The sequence below is a fragment of the Oncorhynchus kisutch genome, unplaced genomic scaffold (assembly GCF_002021735.2).
Source record: "Oncorhynchus kisutch isolate 150728-3 unplaced genomic scaffold, Okis_V2 Okis06b-Okis10b_hom, whole genome shotgun sequence".
NCBI classification, from domain to species: domain Eukaryota; kingdom Metazoa; phylum Chordata; class Actinopteri; order Salmoniformes; family Salmonidae; genus Oncorhynchus; species Oncorhynchus kisutch.
Window position 1 is genome coordinate 6,509,104 of NW_022261983.1, and position 27,716 is coordinate 6,536,819.

The 27,716-nt window shown below is 41.2% G+C and overlaps 1 protein-coding gene across 2 annotated transcripts; it reads left to right on the forward strand.

The window, feature by feature from the left end:
* The first annotated feature begins 11,818 nt into the window (after positions 1-11,818).
* On the forward strand, positions 11,819-26,807 carry LOC116359984 (cytochrome P450 2K1). Of its 2 annotated transcripts, XM_031814274.1 has the most exons (9): positions 11,819-12,094; positions 14,188-14,350; positions 15,412-15,561; positions 15,747-15,907; positions 17,751-17,930; positions 20,866-21,007; positions 25,295-25,479; positions 26,088-26,229; positions 26,342-26,807. In XM_031814274.1, the coding sequence occupies exons 1-9, from the start codon at positions 11,891-11,893 to the stop codon at positions 26,527-26,529; spliced, it is 1,515 nt and encodes a 504-aa protein (XP_031670134.1). In that variant the 5' UTR covers positions 11,819-11,890; the 3' UTR covers positions 26,530-26,807. The 2 variants fall into 2 exon arrangements, with proteins under 2 accessions (XP_031670134.1, XP_031670133.1); XM_031814273.1 differs by lacking the exon at positions 11,819-12,094 and having other exon boundaries at positions 14,140-14,350; positions 15,852-15,907.
* The last annotated feature ends 909 nt before the right edge of the window (positions 26,808-27,716 follow it).

Consider the following 27,716-nt stretch of genomic DNA (forward strand, 5'->3'; position numbering starts at 1 on the left):
TTCCAACTCTGAGGAACGGAGGAAGGAGCCTCCAGGACCCAGGCCTCTGCCCCTGCTTGGTAAAATGCTCCAGCTGAAACTCAAGAGGCCCTACCGCACCCTTTGTGAGTTGAGGAGAATTCCTGAGTTGCTTTTAAAAAATATATATATTTTTAGCTTGTTTATATTTCCTAAAATAGTTGTTAACTTGACCTGTGTGGCTATAAGCTCTATTTAGAGTTTCAACCAAAAGTTATAGTACAAATGTTTTGAGAATTTGAATAATTGCTCACCCTGAAATCTTAGCTTGGAACGTAGGAGAAGTACAAACTCACCTAAACAAACACATGAGTTAGCCAACTACTGTCATTCAAAGGTCTATTTGTAGGACTTTGTGACTGAAACTGAAATTTAATACATTTTCAACTTCCAAGAACACAGTTTGCTGGAGTCAATTCAAGTAGATTGCAAAAAAAGAAGAAGAAAGAATTATTGTCAACAGTGTGACAGGTACCAGACCCGCGGTTGACACAAGCAAACAGGCAATTGTGCTGCCTTCAATATCATCTCCATTGTGTATGGCAGCAGGTTTGAATACAATGACCCTCAGTTCCAAGGCATGGTGGACAGACAATGAGACCATAGACCTTACAGGCTCTGCACCTATTAAGGTACCGTCTACATATTTAGTGCACTTTGTTTCTCAATCTTTTTTTCTCAGGAAACTAAGAGTCAGTTTACCAGATCCAGATCTGGAAAACTAATCATATGGACGTCTTGGTGCAAAATGATATGAGCTAATGCTTACCCTTTCTGTATCAGGAGATCGGTGTACTTCATGTTTCCCTGGCTGGGTCCATGGCTGAAAAACTAGGAACTTATGACTATGTGAATCAGGCCTTCATTGCTCCAAAGAAACCACTAGCAAAGGACACCAATTAGAAGAAGAGAATTGCTTGGGCCAAGAAACACGAGCAATGGACATTAGACCAGTGGAAATCTGTCTTTTGGTATGTTGAGTCCAAATTTGAGATTTTTGGTTCCAACCTCTGTGTCTTTGTGAGACACAGAGTAGGTGAATGGATGATCTCCGCATTTTGTGGTTCCCACCTTGAAGCATGGAGGAGGAGGTGTGATGCTGTGGGCGTGCTTTGCTGAGGACAATGTCTGTGATTTCTTTATAGTTCAAGGAACACTTGACCAGCATGGCTACCACAGCATTCTGCTGCGATACGCCATCCCATCTGATTTGCTCTTAGTGGGACTATCATTTGTTTTTCAACAGGACCATGACCCAAAACACATCTCCAGGCTTTGTAAGGGCTATTTGACCAGGAAGGAGAGTGATGGAGTGCTCCATCAGATGACCTGGCCTCCACAATCACCTGACCTGAACTCAATTGAGATCGTTTGGGATGACTGCAGTGTGAAGGAAAAGTAGACAACAAGTGCTCAGCATATATGGGAACTCATTCAAGACTGTTGGAAAAGAATTCCAGGTGAAGCTGGTTGAGAGAATGACAAGAGTGTGCAAGCTGTCATTAAGGCAGCTTTGCAAACTCTTGTCATGGCTACTCTGAAGAATCTCAAATATAATATATATTATGATTTGTTTAACACTTTTTTGGTTACTACATTATTTCATATGTGTTATTTCATCATTTTGATGTCTTCACTATTATTCTACAATGTAGAAAATAGTAAAAATAAAGAAAAACCCTTGAATGAGTAGGTGTGTCCAAACCTTTGACTGGTACTGCACGTCGGTTGTTTTGCTTCAGGACGCTCACAGGCCTCACAAGACTCGTCTAACGATCCCCCGGTACTAGCTGAAAAAAAAGCCTCCTTCACTCACACCGCCAAACTCACCCTTGTAAAACTGACTATCCTACCGATCCTCGACTTCGGCAATGTCATCTACAAAATAGCTTCCAATACTCTACTCACCAAACTGGATGCAGTCTATCACAGTGCCATCCGTTTTGTTACCAAATCACCTTATACCACACACCACTGCGACCTGTATGCTCTAGTCGACTGGCCCTCACTACATATTAGTCTCCAGGCCCACTGGCTCCAGGTCATCTATAAGTCTATGCTAGGTAAAGCTCCGCCTTATCTCAGTTCACTGGTCACGATAACAACACCCACCCGTAGCACACGTTCCAGCAGGTATATCTCACTGATCATCCCCAAAGCCAACACCTAATTTGGCCGCCTTTTCTTCCAGTTCTCTGCTGCCAGTGACTGGAACGAATTGCAAAAATCACTGAAGTTGGAGACTTTTATTTCCTACACCAACTTTAAACATCAGCTATCTGAGCAGCTAAACAATCGCTGCAGTGGTACATAGTCCATCTGTAAATAGTCCACCCAATCTACCTACCGCATCCCCATACTGTTTTTATTTATTTACTTTTCTGCTCTTTTGCACACCAGTATCTCTACTTGCACATCATCATCTGCTCATTTATCACTCCAGTGTTAATCTGCTAAATTGTAATTATTCGCTCCTGTGGCCTATTTATTGCCTACCTCCTCACGCCATTTGCACACACTGTATATAGACTTTCCTTTTTTTGCTACTGTGTTATTGACTTGTTTATTGTGCTATTGGCTTGTTTATTGTTTACTCCATGTGTAACTCTGTTGTTGTCTGTGTCACACTGTTTTGCTTTATCTTGGCAAGGTCGCAGTTGTAAATGAGAACTTGTTCTCAACTAGCCTACCTGGTTAAATAAAGGTGTTCTCAACTAGCCTACCTGGTTAAATAAAGGTGTTCTCAACTAGCCTACCTGGTTAAATAAAGGTGAAATAATAAAAATACAAAAAATGAATGGAAGTAGAGTGCCTTCAGAAAGTATTCACACCCCTTGACTTTTTCCACATTGTTGTGTTACAGCGTGAATTTAAAATAGATTCAAATGAGAGTTTTTGTCACTGGCCTGCACACCCCATAATGTCAACACGGAATTATGTTCTCTATTATTATTTTTTTTTATTATTTTTTTCAAATTAATTAAAAATGGAAAGCTGAAATGTCTTGAGTTAGTAAGTATTCAACCCCTTTGCTATTTAAATTAAATAAGTTAATGAGTAAAACGTATTATGGCTGGGGGCAGTATTGAGTAGCTTGGATGAATAAGATGCCCAGAGTGAACGGCCTGCTCCTCAGTCCCAGTTGCTAATATATTCATATTATTAGTACATTTGGATAGAAAACACTGAAGTTTCTAAAACTGTTTGAATGATGTCTGTGGGTATAACATAACTAATATTGCAGGCATAAACCTGAGAAAAAATCCAAACAGGAAGTGGGAAAACTGAGGTTGGTCGATTTCCAACTCAGTCCCTATCAAATACACAGTGGAATATGGGTCAAGTTGCACTTCCTAAGGCTTCCACTAGATGTCAACCGTCTTTAGAAACTTGAATGAGGCTTCGACTGTGATGTGGGGCTGAATGAGAGCTGAATGAGTCAGGTGTCTGGTAGAGAGCCATGGGCTGGTAATGCGCATTTCACATGAGAGGTTGCTCCGTTCCATTACTTTTCTACAGACAATGGAATTCTCCGGTTGGAATGTTATTGAAGATTTATGATAAAAACATCCTAATGTTTCTACGAACTGTAATATGACTTTTTTAACCTTTCGTCTGACGTTCGGCTGGACCTGCACGAGCGTTTGGATTTGTGTACTAAACGCCCTAACAAAAGTAGCTATTTGGACCTAAATGTTGGACATTATCGAACAAATCAAACATTTATTGTGGAACTAGGATTCCTGGGAGTGCATTCTGATGAAGATCATCCAAGGTAAGTGAATATTTATAATGTTATTTCTGATTTCTGTTGACTCCAACATGGCGGATAAATGTATTTGTTTTCTGAGCGCTGTTCTCAGAATATTGCATGGTCTGATTTTTCCGTAAAGCTTTTTTGAAATCTGACACAGCAGTTGCATTAATAAGGAGAAGTATAGCTATAATTCCATGTGTAACACTTGTATTTTCATCAATATTTATGAAGAGTATTTCTTTAAAATTGATGTGGTTATGCAAAATCACTGGATGTTTTTGGAACTACTGAACGTAACGCATCAATGTAAACTCTGATTTCTTAATGTAAATATGAACTTTATCAAACAAAACATACTTGTATTGTGTTACATGAAGTCCTATGAGTGTCATCTGATGAAGATAATCAAAGGTTAGTGATTAATTGTATCTCTATTTGTGCTTTTGTGAATCCTATCTTTGGCTGGAAAAATGGCTGTGTTTTTCTGTGGCTTGGTGGTGACCTAACATAATCGTTTGTGGTGCTTTCGCTGAAAAGCATTTATGATATCAGACACTGTGGCTGGATTAACGAGAATTTTATGTTTAAAACGGTATAAGATACTTGTATGCTTGATGAATTTTAATTGAGATTTTTTTTGTTTTGAATTTGTCACCCTGCTCTTTCACTGGCTGTTGTCATATCGATCCCGTTAACGGGATTTCAGCCTTAAGAGGTTGTTTAACAAGTCACCTAATAAGTTGCATGGACTCCCTCTGTGTTTAACATGAGTTTTCAATGACTACCTCAGCTCTGTACCCCAGACATACAATAATCTGTAAGGTCCCTCAATCGAGCAGTGAATTGTAAACACAGATTCAACCACAAAGACCAGGGTTATCCAGGTTTTCCAATGCCTCACAGAGAAGGGCACCTATTGGTAGATGGGTAAAAAGCACCATGTTGTTAGGAATTACACTTTGGATGTGTATCAATACACCCAGTAACAACAAAGATACACGCTTCCTTCCTAACTCAGTTGCCGGAGAGGAAGGAAACCACTCAGAGATTTCACCATGAGGCCAATGGTGACTTTAAAACAGTTAGAGTTTAATGACTGACTATGAGAAAACTAAGGATGGATCAATAATATAGTAGTTACTCCACAATACTAACCTAATTGACAGAGTGAAAAGAAGAAAACCTTTTCAGAATAAAAAATATTCCAAAACATACATCCTGTTTGCAACAAGGCACTAAAGTAATACTGCATGTTTGCGGCAAATCCAATACAACACATTACTGAGTACTACTATCACTTTTCCACGGGCCATTCAGTTGTACAACTGACTAGGTATCCCCCTTTCCTTTCCATATTTTCAAGCATAGTGGTAGCTGTATCATATTATGGGTATGCTTTTAATCGTTAAGGACTGGGGAGTAATTCAGGATAAAAAATTTACGGAATAGAACTAAGCAAAGGAGAAATCCTATAGGAAAAATTGGTTCAGTCTGCTTTCCACTTGACACTGGGAGATGAATTAACCTAAAACACAAGGCCAAATCTAAACTGGAGTTCCTTACCAAGAAGATAGTGAATGTTCATGTGGACGAATTACATTTTTGACTTATATCTACTTGAAAATCTATGACAAGACCTGAAAATGATTGTCTTGCAATGATCAACAACCAATTTGACATAGTTGAAGAATTTTTCTTAAGAATGTGTTAATGATGCACAATCCAGGTGTGGAAAGCCCTTAGAGACTTACCCAGAAAGACTGACAGCTGTAGTCGCTGCCAAAGATGCTTCTACAAAGTATTGACTCAGGGGTGTGAATAGTTACAGCTGAAATTGCATACACTCAAATAGTTTTTGGTAGCATTGCCTTTTAAATTGTTTAACTTGGGTCAAACGTTTTGGGTAGCCTTCTACAAGCTTCCCACAATAAGTTGGGTGAATTTTGGCCCATTCCTACTGACAGAGATGGTGTAACTGAGTCAAGGTTGTAGGCCTCCTGACTCTCACAAACTTTCAGTTCTGCCCACAAATTTTCTATAGGATTGAGGTCAGGGCTTTGTGATGGCCACTCCAATACCTTGACTTTGTTGTCCTTAAGCCATTTTGCCACAACTTTGGAAGTATGCTTGGAGTCCTTTTCCATTTGGAAGACCCATTTGCGACCAAGCTTTAACTTCCTGCCTGACTGATGTCTTGAGATGTTGCTTCAATATATCCACATAATTTCCTTTCCTCATGATGCCATCTATTTTGTGAAGTCCACCAGTCCCTCCTGCAGCAATGCACCCCCACAAAATGATGCTGCCACCCCCGTTCTTCATGGTTGGGATGGTGATCTTCGGCTTGCAAGCTTCCCCCTTTTTCCTCCAAACATGACGATGTTCATTATGGCCAAACAGCTCTGTTTTTGTTTCATCAGACCAGAGGACATTTCTCCAAAAGTACAATCTTTGTCCATGTGTGCAGTTGCAAACTGTAGTCTGTTTTTTTAATGGTGGTTTTGGAGCAGTGGCTTCTTCCTTGTTGAGCGGCCTTTCAGTTTATGCCAATATAGGACTCGTTTTACTGGGGATATAGATACTTTTGTACCTGTTTCCTCCAGCATCTTTACAAGGTTCTCTGCTGTTGTTCTGGGATTGATTTGCACTTTTCGCACCAAAGTACCTTCATCTCTAGGAGACAGAACGCGTCTCCTTCCTGAGCGGTATGATGGCTGCGTGGTCCCATGGTGTTTATACTTGCGTACTATTATTTGTACAGATGAATGTAGTAACTTCAGGCATTTGGAAATTGCTCCCAAGGATGAACCAGACTTGTGGAGGTCTACAATGGTTTTACTGAGGTCTTGGCTGATTTCTTTTAATTGTCCCATGATATCAAGCAAAGAGGCATTGAGTTTGAAGGTAGGCCTTGAAATACATCCACAGGTACACCTCCAATTGACTCAGGCTAATGGACATCATTTATCAGAAGCTTCGAAAGCCATGACTTCATTTTCTGGAATTGTGAAATAATCTGTCTGTAAACAATTGTTGGAAAAATGACTTGTGTCATGCACAAAGTAGATGTCCTAACCGATTTGCCCAAACTATAGTTTGTTAACAAGAAATTTGTGGAGTGGTTGAATGTATGTAAATTCGATATTTCTATATTCATTTTTAATCCATTTGAAACATTGCTAAAATCATTGTGAGGTATTGTGTGTCGATGGATCAGAAAAAAATCTAATAAATGTTCAAATCAGGCACAACAAAATGTGGAATAAGCTAAGGGTATGAATACTTTCTGAAGGCACTGTATATATGTACAAATAAATAAAACTAAATGTTCTGATCTTTATAATATCTCTCAGATATAGGACAGATCAAACAACCCCCCCCCCCCCCCCCCCCAGCTTAGACAGGGTTTACATTGTTTAGTGCCAAAAATAAGGGGTTAAATACCTGTAAAAGTATATATAAATATATATACTCTACCGGTTTTAGAACCTACTCATTCAAGGGTTTTTCTTTATTTTTACTATTTTCTACATTGTAGAATACACATTAAGAGGGAACGAAATTCCACAAATATACTTTAAAGAACCTGTTATTTGAAAAGCATTCCAGGAAGGTGCAAAGCTGTCATCAAGGCAAAGGGTGGCTACTTTGAGGAATCTCAAATATAATATACATTTAGATTTGTTTAACACTTTTTTGGTTACTACCTGGTTCCATATGCGTTATTTCATAGTTTAAATGTCTTCACTATTATTTTACAAAGTAGAAAATTGTAAAAAATAAAGAGAAACCCTTGAATGAGTAGGTGTGTCCAAACTTTTGACCGTTAGTGTATATGTTTCCTGATCTTCTTATATCTCTCAGATATAGGACAGACACTTCAGAACAAACTTCCTTTTGATTTTTGGGGAGACTATCTGTTGTTCCATGTTGTGAATATGTTATTCAATGCATTTTTATGGACTTATATATATATATTGAGTCACCCGCATACATAGACACGCTGGCTTTACTCAGGTGTGAATGCTCTGAGAGTCTAAACCTACCTAACCAGTTTGAATATCAACCATCAGCAGACAATAAGTAAACTGAGAGCCTTTGAGATCAACCCCAGAAGCCTTTGCAAGGGTTCATTTTATCTTTTGATACCTGTATGATCAAGGCATATGATAGCGGTTTATCCTTGCTGTTAACCTACACTATATATTACATGACTGTTCCTGTAAGCACATACCCGTGAGCGAAAATACTGTTCCAAAAAGTAACACACCTCCTCTATGCCATTTCTTCTCCAACTTCCCCTCAGCTCTTTTGGGACAAGTTGGCTATTCACTTGCTGGTTAACAGGGAGCTATGTAGGATTAAGAACGGTCAATGATCCCTGGGTCAGTTTCTACCAGACTTTACACCATATGTTAAATGACCCTGATTCATAACCCTCAGCAATCACACCTTTTTGACAGAAAGTAACCTTTGTTTCAACTCTTGTGTGTTGTGCACTTTTGTGAGTTTGGAGAGTTTGGATGTAATCACCCAACCACGATGACAGCACATCGGAAGCCCATGATACAGCGGCAATTTGAGGCAATATTGCAGAGGAGAGAGTTTGGTCTCAATGTGTATTTCCACACTGGTTAGACCAGGAGAGTAGGCAACTACATTCAGCCGCAGGAAGATTTTTTCTTGAGCAGATAGTCATTGGGCCGGAACATAATTGTTATCATTTGTACATTGACAGCAAGTAAGCCCAAACAGATATTATATTTCACAATACCATAATAATTTCATACTTTGATTACATTGAGACAGACCACATACATGTAACTGCCAAAAATAATGGAAACACAAGTACATGAGGGACACAAAGTATATTGAAAGCAGGTGCTTTCACACAGGTGTGGTTCCTACCCTCCTTAATCAAGCAATTAACATCTCCTCATACTTAGGGTCATGTAAAAAATGCTGGACGGGCCATTATTTTGGCTATCATAAAGACAATGCCCCTATCCACAATCAATGAATGGTTTGATGAGCATAAAAACAATGTAAACCCTATGCCATGTCTGTCTCAGCCACCAGATCTCAAACCAATTGAACACTTATGGGAGATTCTGGAGTGACGCCTGGGACTGTTTTCCACAGCCATAAATAAAACAACAAATGATGGAATTTCTCATGGAAGAAAAGAGTTCCAGACACTTGTGAAATCTATGCCAAGGTGCATTGAAGCTGTTTTAGCTCATCATGGCCCAACACTGTATTAAGACACTTTATGTTGGTGTTTCCTTTATTTTGGCAGTTACCTGGATGAACCTGTATATCTATTTTTGGGAGTATTTGCAAACAGATTTCCTAAACAAAAGTCATTTTGAGCTGAATTCCTTTGTCCATCAACAAAAATCTTATGTGAGTGTCAGTCACAATTTATTTATGAAAATGTTGTAATAGAGCAGAGGGCTGGGAGCGTATATTTCCCTCTTAGCCGAGCAGTGATCCATTTAGTTAAAGGCAGATGTCAGAGGTGATGTGGCTGTAGGGCAGGGCAAACACATGGACGTACAGACCCATGTGTCTTTTTTTCACAACCACAATCTCTCAAATACTTCTCTGATTAGCTGTGTAAAGAAAGCATCTATTTATTTAGATTTGTGCATACACCTTTAGGTTCTTAACCTAAATAATCTATAGTAATTCAAAAGCCAGAGATGTGGATCTGATTACAAATTAAATGACAAATCTACCTTTGTAGATTTGTCAGTAGCACCATGGGTAGTGAACCTCATTTGATCAATTTAAAGGAGAGATGAGAAATACTAACCCATCGAGAGTGGGAGTTGGGGAAGCAGATCTCCACTCAAATCGTTGAAAATCTTAAAAAATAAATGACACATAAATGACTGCGTGGCCACGCACGCCTCCAACTCAATCATCAAGTTTGCGGACGACACAACAGTGGTAGGCTTGATTACCAACAATGACGAGACGGCCTACAGGGAGGAGGTGAGGGCCCTCGGAGTGTGGTGTCAGGAAAATAACCTCACACTCAACGTCAACAAAACTAAGGAGATGATTGTGGACTTCAGGAAACAGCAGATGGAACACCCCCCCCATCCACATCGATGGAACAGTAGTGGAGAGGGTAGCAAGTTTTAAGTTCCTCGGCATACACATCACAGACAAACTGAATTGGTCCACTCACACAGACAGCATCGTGAGGAAGGCGCAGCAGCGCCTCTTCAACCTCAGGAGGCTGAAGAAATTCGGCTTGTCACCAAAAGCACTCACAAACTTCTACAGATGCACAATCGAGAGCATCCTGGCGGGCTGTATCACCGCCTGGTATGGCAACTGCACCGCCCTCAACCGTAAGGCTCTCCAGAGGTTAGTGAGGTCTGCACAACGCATCACCGGGGGCAAACTACCTTCCCTCCAGGACACCTACACCACCCGATGCTACAGGAAGGCCATAAAGATCATCAAGGACGTCAACCACCCGAGCCACTGCCTGTTCACCCCGCTGTCATCCAGAAGGCGAGGTCAGTACAGGTGCATCAAAGCTGGGACCGAGAGACTGAAAAACAGATTCTATCTCAAGGCCATCAGACTGTTAAACAGCCACCACTAACATTGAGTGGCTACTGCCAACACACTGTCAATGACACTGACTCTACTCCAGCCACTTTAATAATGGGAATTGATGGGAAATGATGTAAATATATCACTAGCCACATTAAACAATGCTACCTTATATAATGTTACTTACCCTACATTATTCATCTCATATGCATACGTATATACTGTACTCTATATCATCGACTGCATCCTTATGTAATACATGTATCACTAGCCACTTTAACTATGCCACTTGGTTTACATACTCATCTCATATGTATATACTGTACTCGATATCATCTACTGTATCTTGCCTATGCTGCTCTGTACCATCACTCATTCATATATCCTTATGTACATATTCTTTATCCCCTTACACTGTGTATAAGACAGTAGTTTTTGGAATTGTTAGTTAGATTACTTGTTCGTTATTACTGCATTGTCGGAACTAGAAGCACAAGCATTTCGCTACACTCGCATTAACATCTGCTAACCATGTGTATGTGACAAATAAAATTTGATTTGATTTGATATTTTGGAGAGCAAATTAAATCGTGGGTCGACTTCTGGCTTAGACGACACATGATATACAAATATAGGACTATGATGAAAAAGCATATTTTAAAATATTTTATTTTAATGAAGTATCCGTATATGCAGGGCTAAGGTGACTTCTGTTAGTTATGCTTCCCTCTATTCAAGAAGAGGTTTTCAGACTTTTACAGAGATTGGAAATGCATTCTGTCTTTGGAATGTGTAAACTGACCTTTGTAACCTCGTGGCAGAGGGATTATTGGGATCCAGCCTGACCTGTTCTTTCTCCCACTGTCTGCACTGAAGATAGTTTTACCAGACCATTTACCTGATCATCATTGACTCACACTAAACAAATAAAACATTAGATGTGGAACACCTTCAAGTGTCTAAAAAGTTATTATATATGATTGGAGATGTAAATATGTGTCAATCAGAAATGTATTATCTTTTTATATGATATTTATAGAGTTTTCAAAGTATATAGACAACGGAGGGGGATTTCTGAAGATCTTTAGTAACACAATCAAATCCCAAATATGATTAGATTTAACCTCATTCTATCTATGTAACCCTCACCATCCCTTTGGTGATGGAATAAAGTTTACATGTGTTTATCTGGTCTATCAGCCTAATTCCATTTCGCCGGGCGTATAAATGCCTTTCGAGACCAGGAAACAAATCATATGGAGAGTTTGTCAATGACCTGCAGGTGAGATCATGTGAGTTTCACAATTATATGTAGACAGACCTGCTGGAGTTGCATTGTTTAGCTCCTCCTCTGAGGTTGTACCCTCCCTCTTCTCATCTTGCTCCAATAGGGTGGGGTGGGGAGGTTAAACAAATAGCATTCCTTGGAGATCTGTTGTCATGGAAGTCCTTGGAGATCTGTTGTCTGAGCATTAGTGGACGGAACATTAGTGTGTTGTATTTTTAGCCCAGTATAAGGTGTATGAGCTCAGTCTGAAGATGTCTCTTATAGAAGGTCTTCTACAGACCTCAAGCACGGTGACACTGCTGGGTACTGTGCTGTTTCTACTGGTCCTCTACCTCCGCTCCTCTGGTTCCAGCTCTGAGGAACAGGGGAAGGAGCCTCCAGGACCGAGGCCGCTGCCCCTGCTTGGTAACATGCTCCAGCTGGACCTCAAGAAGCCCTACTGCACTCTCTGCGAGGTAAGATGAAGTCATCCTTTGCTTTCAGAACAAAACATGTTGATGTTGATTTGATCTGTTTTATCTCACTTACTGTATGTAGTTTTTTTGCTGTTTCACCAGGTTTGAAAAGTTCAGTAAGCAAACTGATGAATGAACTCTGGCACATTGTATATGCTTTTAGCTGGTTAATGTTGTTTAGTGTTCTATTCTGTAATGTATTTCAATAGATATGTCCTGCCCAAGTAGCCTGGTCCCAGATGTTTTTTGTTGGGAACCAGGCTATGGACAAAATACTTTGTGACAGTGACCAATGTGTTGCAAGGAAAGAGATGAGGCCACTTTAGAATATTGAAAGTAAAGGGGATACCTGGTCATTTGTACAACTGAACTCATTCAACTGAAATGTGTTTTCCGCATTTAACACAACCCCTCTGAATCAGAGAGGTGCGGGGGGCTGCCATAATCGACATCCACGGCGCCCGAGATGCACCCTGGAATATCCCTTCAGGGATCTTGTTATAACAGACCTGGGTTCAAATAACTAGTGTACTTAAGTATTTGACATTTTGTGTTTGAGTATTTTGTAATACACAGCCAAAAACAACTACATCAAATAAAAATAACAAGTAGTTGTAAATACATGCACTTGTAACATAGGTGCAGTTAATGACATGACCAGACCTCTGACATGGAAACATAAACAATAGTACCTGATAACAAAATAGTACTATATAAAGGGTAGGTAATCAAGATAGTAATGAAGTCCAGGTGTGACTGATGAGTCACAGGTGTGCGTAATGATGGGTTGCCAGGTGTGCATAATGATGGGTTGCCAGGTGTGCATAATGATGGGTTGCCAGGTGTGCATAATGATGGGTTGCCATGTGTGCATAATGATGGGTTGCCATGTGTGCATAATGATGGGTTGCCATGTGTGCATAATGATGGGTTGCCAGGTGCACATAATGATGGGTTGCCAGGTGCGCATAATGATGGGTTGCCAGGTACGCATAATGATGGGTTGCCAGGTGCACATAATGATGGGTTGCCAGGTGTGCATAAAGATGGTTGCCAGGTGTGCATAATGATGGGTTGCCATGTGTGCATAATGATGGGTTGCCATGTGTGCATAATGATGGGTTGCCATGTGTGCATAATGATGGGTTGCCATGTGTGCATAATGATGGGTTGCCAAGTGCGCATAAAGATGGTTGCCAGGTGCGCATAATGATGGGTTGCCAGGTGCGCATAATGATGGGTTGCCAGGTGCGCATAATGATGGGTTGCCAGGTGCGCATAATGATGGGTTGCCAGGTGCGCATAATGATGGGTTGCCAGGTGCGCATAATGATGGGTTGCCAGGTGCGCATAATGATGGGTTGCCAGGTGCGCATAATGATGGGTTGCCAGGTGCGCATAATGATGGGTTGCCAGGTGCGCATAATGATGGGTTGCCAGGTGCGCATAATGATGGGTTGCCAGGTGCGCATAATGATGGGTTGCCAGGTGCGCATAATGATGGGTTGCCAGGTGCGCATAATGATGGGTTGCCAGGTGCGCATAATGATGGGTTGCCAGGTGCGCATAATGATGGGTTGCCAGGTGCGCATAATGATGGGTTGCCAGGTGTGCATAAAGATGGGTTGCCAGGACCAGTGGTTAGTAGACCGGTGACATTGGGAGTGGGAGCTCGACACCAATACTTTCCAAATATATTTCCAATAAAAAAAATTGTTTGTAAGTAATTAAATTACATTGACTGCTATTTGAACGTAGGTCTGACATCAACTGTAAACCACTGTCTTCACGCTATTTCTTGACTGAAACACGTTAAACAAGCTGTATGAGATGTCCAGTTATGTGTTTAGTCATAGATCATTACGAGACATAACTGAGTCTATGGTGTACTTTATGTATACTTTATCTGTCCAGCTCTCCAAGAAATATGGTTCCATCTTCACGGTTCACTTTGGACCCAAGAAAGTGGTTGTTCTGGCAGGATACAAGACGGTCATGAGATGTATGAGATGTCCAGTTATGTGTTTAGTCATAGATCATTACGAGACATAACTGAGTCTATGGTGTACTTTATGTATACTTTATCTGTCCAGCTCTCCAAGAAATATGGTTCCATCTTCACGGTTCACTTTGGACCCAAGAAAGTGGTTGTTCTGGCAGGATACAAGACGGTCAAGCAGGCGCTGGTCAACCAGGCAGAGGACTTTGGGGACAGGGACATCACTCCTGTGTTCTATGATTTCAACCAAGGACATGGTAATGATATTTTACTCTTATGCTGGCTATGTCCTATTCTTAAAGGGATAGTTCACCCAAATGACAACCTGTCTTATTGATTTCCTTAATCTGTAAGCAGTCTATGAACAAGCTAAAACAGAAATCCATGCGTTTGTTCTCCAATTTATGTGTTGGCCACAAATATGAGCATAGGATGAGTCAACAACATTGTGGGTATAAGTTAACAAATTATGAACTTTTAAAAGTGAGATTTTCACCTAACAGTTACTTTAAATAAATGTTATTGAGCTACACAATCAATTTCAGACACTTTGGGATGAGATGGAAATTAAATGCATTAGATTGGCAATAGATGCAATAGATTGGCTTTGGATGAAGCCAGAAAATGGCTGGTCCAATCAGTGCCCTCGCAGAAACAATGGTTGGGTTTAGGACAACAACCAATGTTGCCAAATACTGTGCTTGAATTAGGCTGTCCTCTGGTTGGTTGAAAGTGATCCAATAACTGACAAGTTCATTTGAAATAATACCACTCCTTTCTGACATTTGAGACTAGAATGGTGAATGTAAAGATCAGACTAGAATGGTGAATGTAAAGATCAGACTAGAATGGTGAATGCAGAGATCAGGCTAGAATGGTGAATGCAGAGATCAGACTAGAATGCTCAATGCAGAGATCAGACTAGAATGGTGAATGCAGAGATCAGACTAGAATGGTGAATGCAGAGATCAGACTAGAAGGGTGAATGCAGAGATCAGACTAGAATGCTGAATGCAGAGATCAGACTAGAATGCTGAATGCAGAGATCAGACTAGAATGCTGAATGCAGAGATCACGCTGTTTCCACAATTCATCAAATGTTCTTACTCTAATCATCTGCAAATAATATAAATGTCTAAAATGTCTTAAATAGTTACACATGATCCTGACCAGAAAAGATGCAGAGATAATTTGGCAGATTATATTTATATATATATATATATATATGGTACATGCTCATTATGAAATGGCATATTATAGTAATTTATTTATAATTATTACTTTGAATTGTCATGGAAACAAACTACATTCTCTACAGGGATTCTGTTTGCCAATGGAGACTCATGGAAAGAGATGAGGCGCTTTGCCCTGACAAACCTTAGAGACTTTGGGATGGGCAAGAAAGGGAGTGAGGAGAAAATCTTAGAGGAAATCCCCTACCTGATTGAAGTGTTGGAAAAACATAAGGGTAAGAGAATCAGTATCTCTACGCTAGTAGTAGAAGTAGTATGATGTATTTATAGGGGATGCCTAGGCTTAATTGCCTGGTTAAAAATCAGGCTATTTTTAACCACTTTATTAGTCAATAGCTAAGTGATCGTGTGGGTTCTGGAAAGCTTATTTTGGATTAATTAGATGTTTTGTCTATTACAGGTAAGGCATTTGACACCACTCAGCCTGTGCTTTATGCCGTCTCCAACATAATCTCGGCCATTGTCTACGGCAGCAGGTTTGAATACACTGACCCCCTATTCACAGGCATGGCGGACAGGGCCAAGGAGAGTGTTCACCTTACAGGTTCTGCATCAATTCAGGTAGTCTGCTTATTCAGACCATTTTGTTTAAAAAAAATACATGTCTGTTTCAGTGCAATCAATAAAACTAGGAAACAGACGCCTGTTATGAATTCTTGCAAATTAATATGTACATACTCAGTTATACTTTACTTGATGGGCCAGTAAACTTATTATAAACCATTATTGTACTGTTTATAACCCATTACCAAGCTGCTTATACAACATTATATACAATATTCATGATGTATACGTATAACATATCAAATAAAATCCTCATAGCCCAGTCCAAGCTCTTTGTCCTGACACACCAATGGTGGAACCAGCTTCCCCCTGAACCTAGGACAGCAGAGTCCCTGCCCATCTCCCGAAAACACCTGAAACTCTTAACTCCTCAAAAAGTATCTTAAATAAACACTCCCCCCCGCCCCCAGTGACTACTTTATTGAGAAAAGTGTACTTACTATGCCTGTGACATCTGATTGTCCCACCAAGCTATCTTAATGTCATGTGTCAATGTGCAGCGGTTAGGACGGAGTCAGGTGCAGGACACAGAACTGAGTAAAATACATACTTTACTCGAAAAGAAACAACAAAATATTTCAACGTAGGGAAAACACACCAGCTCACAGAAGTCTTGAACACTAAACAAAGAACAAACACTCACAAAACCCTGTGGGAAGCAGCGGGTTAAATAGGGAATAAATATTAACATAATGGGAACCAGGTGTGTACAATCAAGACAAAACAAATGGAAAAAGAAACGTAGATTGGTGGCAGCTAGAAAGCCTGGGACAATGACCGCCGAACGCCGCCCGAACAAGGAGAGGCACCAACTTCGGTGGAAGTCGTGACACTTAAGATGAATGCACTAACTGTGAATCACTCTGGATACGTCTGCTAAATGGCTAAAATATTTTATTAATTATATCATTGTAATTATTATATATAATATGGTTAAATAATCACTAGTGATGGGCACCGATATTCAAAATTATATCAATATTTTTGTGATTCCATATTGTTTCGGTTTGCATAAAATATTTTGCAACTGTGTATGTTCACTTATCTGTTCACTTCCATGGCTCTTTGAAGTTCAGACAACTGTTAGCAGATTGTCCTTTGGGCCAGGCGTGAATATTCTGTTATTATAATATTGTATTCATAGTTAGGGAGGCCTATATTATAGGACCATCAACAGGCAATTAATTAAATATGCTAAATTGAGAGCCTGTGAGGTCTGTTTGAGGGTTTTGTGTATGCAGGAAAAGTAATGTGTTCTTTTTACAGAATACTTGTCACGATTCCACCGATGTCGGCTCCTCTCCTTGTTCGATCGGCGATCGACGTCACCGGCTTTCTAGCCATCACCGATCCATTTTTCATATTTCCATTTGTTTCGTCTTGTTCCATACATACACACCTGGTTTTCATTCTCTAATCACACAGCATGTATTTAGTCCTCTGTTCCCCTCCGTGTGAAATTGATTTTATGTTATGTGGGTGTTGTTACACGCCATACTTTTTGTCTATGTTCTGTGTTTGGGCACATTTATGTACTGTTGTGCTTTCGTTGGACCAGAATAAAAGTGTGCCTGTTCACTACACTCTGCTCTCCTGCACCTGACTTCACCTCCAGTACACACACTTAACAATAGTAAAAATAATAAACCGACATTACAATATGCCTTGATCATATCGATATCAAATAATATTGAATCACTATTGGTGCTCACTACATATTTATGCATATGCGTATCACATTTGAATTTATGCATTTAATAATCTAATCATAGTTGTGGTGTGTTATGTTATAATTAATATAATATTGTTTTATGTGTATTCTACCTGAATCTCTGTGTAGATGTACAACATGTTTCCCTGGTTGGGTCTGTGGATAAACAACCTGACACGTCTGAAAAAGAATATTGCTGATATGAAGATGGAGGTGACAGAGCTGGTGAGGGGCCTGAAGGAGACTCTGAACCCTCATATGTGTAGAGGCTTTGTGGACTCGTTCCTCGTCCGAAAGCAGACCCTGGAGGTATGAAGACTTCATGCAGAATCTGCATCTCACTCATTCATAACAAAGTGTTGCATTAATATTGCTCAGTATGACTATACAGAATAGAATTAATCAATAAGGTCAGAGGGGGTGTGGTATCTGGTCAATTTACCACAGCTGAGGCACTGCATGACGCGAAGTGCAGTGCCTGTATATAGTCCTTGTATATTGGCCATATTCCACAAAACCCAGAGGTGCTTTGCTGGTGTTATAAACTTGTTACCAACATATTTAGAACAGTAAACGAGTAATTTTGCGCCACACTAGTGGTATATTGTCTAAACTACCAAGACATTTGGACAATCAGTATCCAGGAACCAAACTGCCGGGTTTATAGTACTTATTACACCACCTTGTGGTTCACTTTACTGCCGAAAAACACAACTAACTTGAGTTGTCCAACACTAACATCCCACTGGGCACAGACGTCAATTCAACATCTATTCGATGTTGATTCAACATAATTTAATTTAAATGACGTATATGACTGAATGCCAGCTGAGGGAGGATCTAACTAGTTCTCTGTATCAGTAGAATCACATGTAAAGTCAGACTCAAACACTGAAACAGTTCCTCAGGCTGATTTAAAATAATGTGTTGATTATCTGTTATGTTGCTTTTTTGTTGTTTTCCATATTATGTCTCTCTGATAAGCTACCCAGGAAAGGGCTAAAAATAGCCCATATTAATAATACATCTAGGCTTAGAAATAAGGTTAATACAATGAACTTGCTAACATCAGATATATATTCATATATTAGCCATTTATGAGACTCACGTCGATAATTCATTTGATACATCATTAGCAATACAATGATATAACATCTACAGAAGACACAGGAATGCATATGGGGGAGTTGTTGCTGTACATATTCAGAGCCATATCCCTGTAATGCTTATAGAGGATCTCGTGTTATTAAAGTGTTGTGGTTGCAGGATCACCTGCCTCTTCTAAAGCCTATTTTAGTGTAGCTCCTATAGGCCACCGAGTTCTAACTGTCAGTATCCAGATAATGTGTGTGAAATGCTTGATGGGGGCTCCTGAGTGGCGCAGAGGTCTAAGGCACTGCATCTCAGTGCTAGAGGCATCACTACAGACCCTGGTTCGATTCCAGGCTGGCTCACAACCGGCCATGATTGGAGTCCCACAGTGCGACACACAATTGGGCCAGCATTGTTAGGGTTTGGCCGGGGTACGCCGTCATGGTAAATAAGAATTTGTTCTTAACTGACTTGCTTTACTTAAATAAAAAAATAGTTTGTGATATAAACAGAGAGGTCTTCTATCTTGGTTGTCATCAAGCTCTCCGCTGAAGAGGAAGCATCTCACTGTAACCAGTGACTGTAATGTGGTTCAGGTTATTAATCAACCTACTAGTGTGTTTACAAACAGAACAGGAACGATCATCCACATGCCCTGTATTGATTACATTTTTCCTAATAATATAGATCTTTGTTCTAAGGCTGTAACCGTACCATTGGATGCAGTGATCACAATATCCAGTGGTTATTTCCAGGAAAGCGAAGCTTCTAAAAGATGGGACTAAAATAGTGTATGAGATCATACGATTTGATTTGATTTGAAAATCTTTTGTATTTGTCACATGTGAAATGCATATTTACAAGCCCTTAACCAACAATGATGTTTTAAGAAAAATACAAAAAAAAAGAAGAAGTCACATTTTGCTGTGACTCTTATGTAGATTATGTTTAAAAATATTTGTTGGTCTCGTGATTAATAAGGAGCATCCAGACGCTGCACTTGATGCATTTATGAAATTGCTTCTTCTAGTTATTGATAAACATGAACCTTTTAAGAAACTGGCTCCGTGGATTGATGAGGAATTGAAAAACTGTATAGTTGAAAGAGATGGGGGCAAAAGGAGTGGCTAATAAGTCTGGCTGCACATCTGACTGACTGACTGCAAATTGAGAAATAATGTGACTAACCTCAACAAAGAGGAGACACTGTATTATGAAGCCAAGATCAAGGATATAAAGAATGATGGGGGGGACTTTGGAGTATTTTAAATTGGGGCGGCAGGTAACCTAGTGGTTTGAGCGTTGGGCTAGTAACTGAAAGGTAGCTGGGTTGAATCCCCGAGCTGACCAGGTCGCTGACCATCTGTCGTTCTGCCCCTGAACAAGGCAGTTAATTCACTGTTCCCCAGTAGGCTGTCATTGTAAATAAGAATTTGTTCTTAACTGACTTCCCTAGTTAAATAAATAAAAGGAAATTATGGTCAGAAAGACTAATTCTATTAAAATGGAACCAGATGGCTTATTTATCACAACAATTTGATGTTGCCAATTATTTTAATGATACATTTGCCACAATGCCAATGAAGTTAAGCAGGAAATGCCAGCAAAACAGTGAGCCATCATATTCATGCATAAAACCCCCCACATAATTCAAATGGACAATGCTTTTCTTTCATTTTGTAAAGTTAGTGTGGGAGAGGTGACAAAATGATTATCGATCAATAATGACAAACCTCCTGGCATTGACAACTGTCATGCCTTTAATCTGAGCCTAGATAAGTGTTTGTCCTCAGGCCTGGTTCTAACAGCCAACCTATCATCTTACTGCCAGCTCTTAGTAAACTGTTGGAAAAAATGGTGTTTGACCAAATACAATGCTATTTCTCTGTAAACAAATTAAGACTTTCAGAATGCTTATAGAGAAGGCCACTGAACATGCACTGGCACAGATGACTGATGATTGGTTTAAAGAAATGTATAATAAAAATATTTCAGTGCAGCCTTTAATATTAGTGACCATAACGTGTTGAATAATCTTCATTGTAATCAGAGGGCTAATATCAATACTATGCATGTCAGTTTCTCTTGGCTAAGAGTTGACGAAAGACTGACTGTACATAACTCATGTCATCTGAGGGTCTGTTTCTGTTAGGAATCTGGCAATATGGATTCTTTCTACCATGACGACAACCTGGTATTTAGTGTTGGTAACCTGTTTGCTGCTGGTACCGACACCACCGGGACAACCCTGCGCTGGGGTCTGCTGCTAATGGTCAAGTACCCCCATATACAGGGTAAGAATAGATATAAACACAAACACATGCACGCACACACACACCACAGGAGGCTGCTGAGGGGAGGATGGCTCATAATAATGGCTGGAATGGAGTGGTATCAAAAATATGGAAACCATGTGTTCGATTCCATTCCAGCCATTACTATGAGCCCGTCCTCCCGAATTAAGGTGCCACCTGTGACACACAGACATGAAACAGTAAAGCACTCATGGTGTTACAAGTTATCAACATTGGCAAAGGGCCAAATTGAAGAATATATTATGAAACTAGACAAGGATGGCTTGGTTAATGAAGGTTAAACGTTAACTGAGGAACATCTTCCTCAGAACAGCCTCAATTCGTTGGAGCATGGACTCAAGAAAGTGTTGAATGCATTCCACAGAGATGTGGCCCATGTTGAATCAAATCAAATTTTATTTGTCACATACACATGGTTAGCAGATGTTAATGCGAGTGTAGCGAAATGCTTGTGCTTCTAGTTCCGACAATGCAGTAATAACCAACAAGTAATCTAACTAACAATTCCAAAACTACTGTCTTATACACAGTGTAAGGGGATAAAGAATATGTACATAAGGATATATGAATGAGTGATGGTACAGAGCAGCATAGGCAAGATACAGTAGATGATATCGAGTACAGTATATACATATGAGATGAGTATGTAAACAAAGTGGCATAGTTAAAGTGGCTAGTGATACATGTATTACATAAGGATGCAGTCGATGATATAGAGTACAGTATATACGTATGCATATGAGATGAATAATGTAGGGTAAGTAACATTATATAAGGTAGCATTGTTTAAAGTGGCTAGTGATATATTTACATCATTTCCCATCAATTCCCATTATTAAAGTGGCTGGAGTTGAGTCAGTGTCATTGTCAGTGTGTTGGCAGCAGCCACTCAATGTTAGTGGTGGCTGTTTAACAGTCTGATGGCCTTGAGATAGAAGCTGTTTTTCAGTCTCTCGGCCCCAGCTTTGATGCACCTGTACTGACCTCGCCTTCTGGATGATAGCGGGGTGAACAGGCAGTGGCTCGGGTGGTTGATGTCCTTAATGATCTTTATGGCCTTCCTGTAACATCGGGTGGTGTAGGTGTCCTGGAGGGCAGGTAGTTTGCCCCCGGTGATGCGTTGTGCAGACCTCACTACCCTCTGGAGAGCCTTACGGTTGAGGGCGGAGCAGTTGCCGTACCAGGCGGTGATACAGCCCGCCAGGATGCTCTCGATTGTGCATCTGTAGAAGTTTGTGAGTGCTTTTGGTGACAAGACAAATTTCTTCAGCCTCCTGAGGTTGAAGAGGCGCTGCTGCGCGTTCTTCACGATGCTGTCTGTGTGAGTGGACCAATTCAGTTTGTCTGTGATGTGTATGCCGAGGAACTTAAAACTTGCTACCCTCTCCACTACTGTTCCATCGATGTGGATAGGGGGGTGTTCCCTCTGCTGTTTCCTGAAGTCCACAATCATCTCCTTAGTTTTGTTGACGTTGAGTGTGAGGTTATTTTCCTGACACCACACTCCGAGGGCCCTCACCTCCTCCCTGTAGGCCGTCTCGTCATTGTTGGTAATCAAGCCTACCACTGTTGTGTTGTCCGCAAACTTGATGATTGAGTTGGAGGCGTGCGTGGCCACGCAGTCGTGGGTGAACAGGGAGTACAGGAGAGGGCTCAGAACGCACCCTTGTGGGGCCCCAGTGTTGAGGATCAGCGGGGAGGAGATGTTGTTACCTACCCTCACGACCTGGGGGCGGCCCGTCAGGAAGTCCAGTACCCAGTTGCACAGGGCGGGGTTGAGACCCAGGGTCTCGAGCTTGATGACGAGCTTGGAGGGTACTATGGTGTTGAATGCCGAGCTGTAGTCGATGAACAGCATTCTCACGTAGGTATTCCTCTTGTCCAGATGGGTTAGGGCAGTGTGGTTGAGATTGCATCGTCTGTGGACCTATTTGGGCGGTAAGCAAATTGGAGTGGGTCTAGGGTGTCAGGTAGGGTGGAGGTGATATGGTCCTTGACTAGTCTCTCAAAGCACTTCATGATGACGGATGTGAGTGCTACGGGGCGGTAGTCGTTTAGCTCAGTTACCTTAGCTTTCTTGGGAACAGGAACAATTGTGGCCCTCTTGAAGCATGTGGGAACAGCAGACTGGTATAGGGATTGATTGAATATGTCCGTAAACACACCGGCCTGTTGGTCTGCGCATGCTCTGAGGGCACGGCCGGGGATGCCGTCTGGGCCTGCAGCCTTGCAAGGGTTAACACGTTTAAATGTCTTACTCACCTCGGCTGCAGTGAAGGAGAGACCGCATGTTTTCGTTGCAGGCCGTGTCAGTGGCACTGTATTGTCCTCAAAGCGGGCAAAAAAGTTATTTAGTCTGCCTGGGAGCAAGACATCCTGGTCCGTGACTGGGCTGGATTTCTTCCTGTAGTCCGTGATTGACTGTAGACCCTGCCACATGCCTCTTGTGTCTGAGCCGTTGAATTGAGATTCTACTTTGTCTCTGTACTGACGCTTAGCTTGTTTGATAGCCTTGCGGAGGGAATAGCTGCACTGTTTGTATTCGGTCATGTTACCAGATACCTTGCCCTGATTAAAAGCAGTGGTTCGCGCTTTCAGTTCCACACGAATGCTGCCATCAATCCACGGTTTCTGGTTAGGAAATGTTTTAATCGTTGCTATGGGAATGACATCTTCAACGCACATGCTAATGAACTCGCACACCGAATCAGCGTATTCGTCAATATTGTTATCTGACGCAATACGAAACATATCCCAGTCCACGTGATGGAAGCAGTCTTGGAGTGTGGAGTCAGCTTGGTCGGACCAGCGTTGGACAGACCTCAGCGTGGGAGCCTCTTGTTTTAGTTTCTGTCTGTAGGCAGGGATCAACAAAATGGAGTCGTGGTCAGCTTTTCCGAAAGGGGGGCGGGGCAGGGCCTTATAATGCTTTCCACAGTTGTCAGGTTGGTTGGATGTCCTTTGGGTGGTGGACCATGCTTGATAGACATGGGAAACTGTTGAGTGTGAAAAGCCCAGCGGCGTTGCAGTTCTTGATACAAACCGATGCGCTTGGCACCTTCACCATACCCCATTCAAAGGCACTTAAATCTTTTGTCTTGCCCATTCAACCTCTGAATGGAACGCATACACAATCCATGTCGAAAGACCCACTGGTTGACTCTTATTTATAAAACCCTCTTAAGCCTCACTCCCCCCTATCTGAGATATCTACTGCAGCCCTCATCCTCCACATACAACACCCATTCTGCCACTCACATTCTGTTAAAGGTCCCCAAAGCACACACATCCCTGGGTCGCTCGTCTTTTCAGTTCGCTGCAGCTGGCAACTGGAACTGTAACGGTTCTCCTCCTCGTCATCTGAAGAGGAGTAGCAAGGATCGGACCAATGAGCAGCGTGGTAAGTGTCCAAATTTTTAAGAAATAAATAAAACACTGAACAAAAACAACAAAGCGAATGACCGAAACAGTTCTGTCTGGTGCAGATACAAACACTCAACAGAAAACAATCACCCACAACTCAAAAGTGAAACTAGGCTACCTAAGTATGGTTCTTAATCAAGGACAATGATTGACAGCTGCCTTTGATTGAGAACCATACCAAACACAGAAATCCCAAATTATAGAAAAAAGAACATAGACTGCCCACCCCAACTCACACCCTGACCATACTAAAACAAAGACAAAACAAAGGAACTAATATCAGAACGTGACAGGAACGAGCTGCAACAAACACTCAAACTGGACAGTTTTATCTCAATCTCTTCATTCAAAGACTCAATCATGGACAGTCTCACTGACAGTGGCTGATTTGCGTGATGTATTGTTCTCTACCTTCCCCTTTGTGCTGTTGTCTGTGCCAAATAATGTTAGTACCATGCTGTGTTGTCATCTTATGTCTCTCTTTATGTAGTGTTGTGTTCTCTCTTCAATGTGTGTTGTCCTGTATTTATATTTATTTTTATCCCAGCCCCCGTCCTTTCAGGAGGCCTTTTGGTAGGCCGTCATTGTAAATAAAATTTGTTCTTAACTGACTTGCCTAGTTAAATAATGTCTCAATTGTCTCGAGGCTTAAAAATCCGTTGTTAACCTGTCTCCTCCCCTTCATTTACACTGATTGAAGTGGATTTAACAAGAGACAGTAAGAGATCATAGCTTTCACCTGGTCAGTCTGTCATGGAAAGAAGAGCAGGTGTTTTTAATGTTTTGTATACTGAGTGTACATTTCATTGTATTAACTCCAACCCTCCCTCCTTTCTGTCTCAGATCAGGTCCAGGAGGAGATCAGCAGGGTTATAGGAAGTCGTCAGCCCTTGGTAGAGGACAGGAAGAACCTTCCCTACACTGATGCAGTGATCCATGAGACCCAGAGACTGGCCAATATTGTACCCATGTCCATCCCTCACACCACCAGCCGAGATGTCACCTTCCAGGGATATTTCATCAAAAAGGTCAGATACCTGGATATCCAAATCTCTGTGTTTATTTATACAGAAACAACGCCTGGGGAAGGAACCAAAGAGAGGGAGTATACGTGACATCTATATTCTGTTCCAGATAAAGGATTGTTCAGATTGAATTAGATCTGTGGACCATACTGTTTAAATGGCTAGCTCAGAATATGAGCTTTCCAAAAGTTGTTTATATATTATAGAGATCAGTCCTTCTGGGAACCCATATAATGTATTTATAAATCCATCACTGGAAGGTTTGGTAGTTGGGTTTCCCAAGGGACTCTGTAGACCAGCATAGCTGACTTTAGTTGTAAATATAGAAAAAAGGAGTTGCCTGGTAATGTGTATGTATCTTTCAAATCTTGGAAAGTTCTCAAACCATTTCTGTCCATGATATCGGTAAGGATTCCACATTTGGGGTATGCAAAAAGACGGCATCCAGATCACAACACATTATTGTGAAATATTGGTGTTTGGGCATGCCATAAGTATATATTTCTGCCTAAAGTTGCAATCCACTCCTTTTGAGTGTGCACATTTATTAAACCAAGTTTCATCACTTTTACTCTGAAAATAAGGGGTCCTGTGCTTCACCCTTACTGCAGGGGACATCTGTGATTCCTCTACTGACGTCGGTCCTACAGGATGATAGCGAATGGGAGACCCCCCACACCTTTAACCCCTCACATTTTCTGGATGAGCAGGGAGGATTTGTCAAGAGGGACGCCTTCATGGCCTTCTCTGCAGGTAGATTAACTTCATTATGAAACACATAATTTAATTGCAAGAAGTAGATCAATTCAGGTTGCCTTTTGGACAGACTTCATGCTATTTTCTGTATCTTTGGTCTCTCTCGCAGGTCGTAGGGTGTGTCTGGGGGAGGGTCTGGCCAGGATGGAGCTCTTCCTCTTCTTCACCTCCCTCCTGCAGCGCTTTCATTTCTCTCCTCCTCCTGGAGTAACAGAGGATGATCTGGACCTCACACCTTTACTGGGGTTCACCCTCAACCCTTCACCTCACCAGCTCTGTGCTGTGAGCCGGGTCTGAGATTTGAACATGAAAATATTGGTGGGATAAACTCAATCAAAAAAGCTAATATGCATCGAAACCCATTAAAATGCACCATCATAATAACCAATCCCAGAAATTAGTTTGCGTGACACACACAAACATTATTATATTTTGTTTGATCAGTGCGTAGGCTGATTCCAATATCCTTTTAGATTTAATTGCAAAGGAAGACCACAGTAGCCGAACATACTTCATAGAGTAAAGTTAATTCAAAATGTCATGTTCCAGTTAAGAATAAAGTTTATAAAGCTTCTGCTTGGCTTCAACCATTGCATTGTTTAAAGTTCCATGGGAAATTAAAACAGTCTATCAGGGTAAATCCATTTGACAGCACCCCATTTGATTTGAATGAAACCTTCCATACATATACTCATCAGCCAGTTTATTAGGTACACCCTGTTCATGAAAATGGATCGCACTTATACAGTGAGTCACGTCAATTGCAATATAAAGCTGGCAGACAGGCATTGAGACATTCATTTACTGTTTGATCATTAGAATGGGCAAAAGGTGTGACCTAACTGACTTTGAAGGTGGTATGATCGTCAGAGGAAGGCACGCCGGATTCAGTATCTCCTTTCACGCACGACAGTGTCTAGGTTTTACAGAGAATGACGCGACAAAAAACATCCAGTCAGCCACAATCCTGTGGGTGAAAACAGCTCATTGATGAGGGAGGTTGAAGGAGAATGGCAAGAATCATGCAAGCTAACAGGCAGGCGACAAACAGACAAATAATACAGTTTTGTGTAGAACAACATCTCGGAACGCACACCTTGTTGATCCATGTCACAGATGAGCTATTGCAGCAGACGACCACACAGGGTTCCACTCCTATCAGCTAACAACAAGAGGAAGCTCCATTGGGAACGCAATAACCAACCATGGACAATTCAGGAGTGGAAAAACATTGTCTGGTCTGACGAATGCCGGTTACTGTTGCATCATGCTGACAGCAGAGTCAGAAGTTGGTGTAAGCATGTGTCTGGTGTCAACGGTACAGGCTGGTTGCGGGGGTGTAATGGTGTGGGTAATGTTTTCCTGGCACAAGTTAGGTCCCTTGATACCAATTGAGCAATGATTGAACACCACAGAGTATCTGAACATTGTTGATGACCAAACCCAATAGAGGCGCATGGGAAGAGATGGAACGGGCTGTTCAC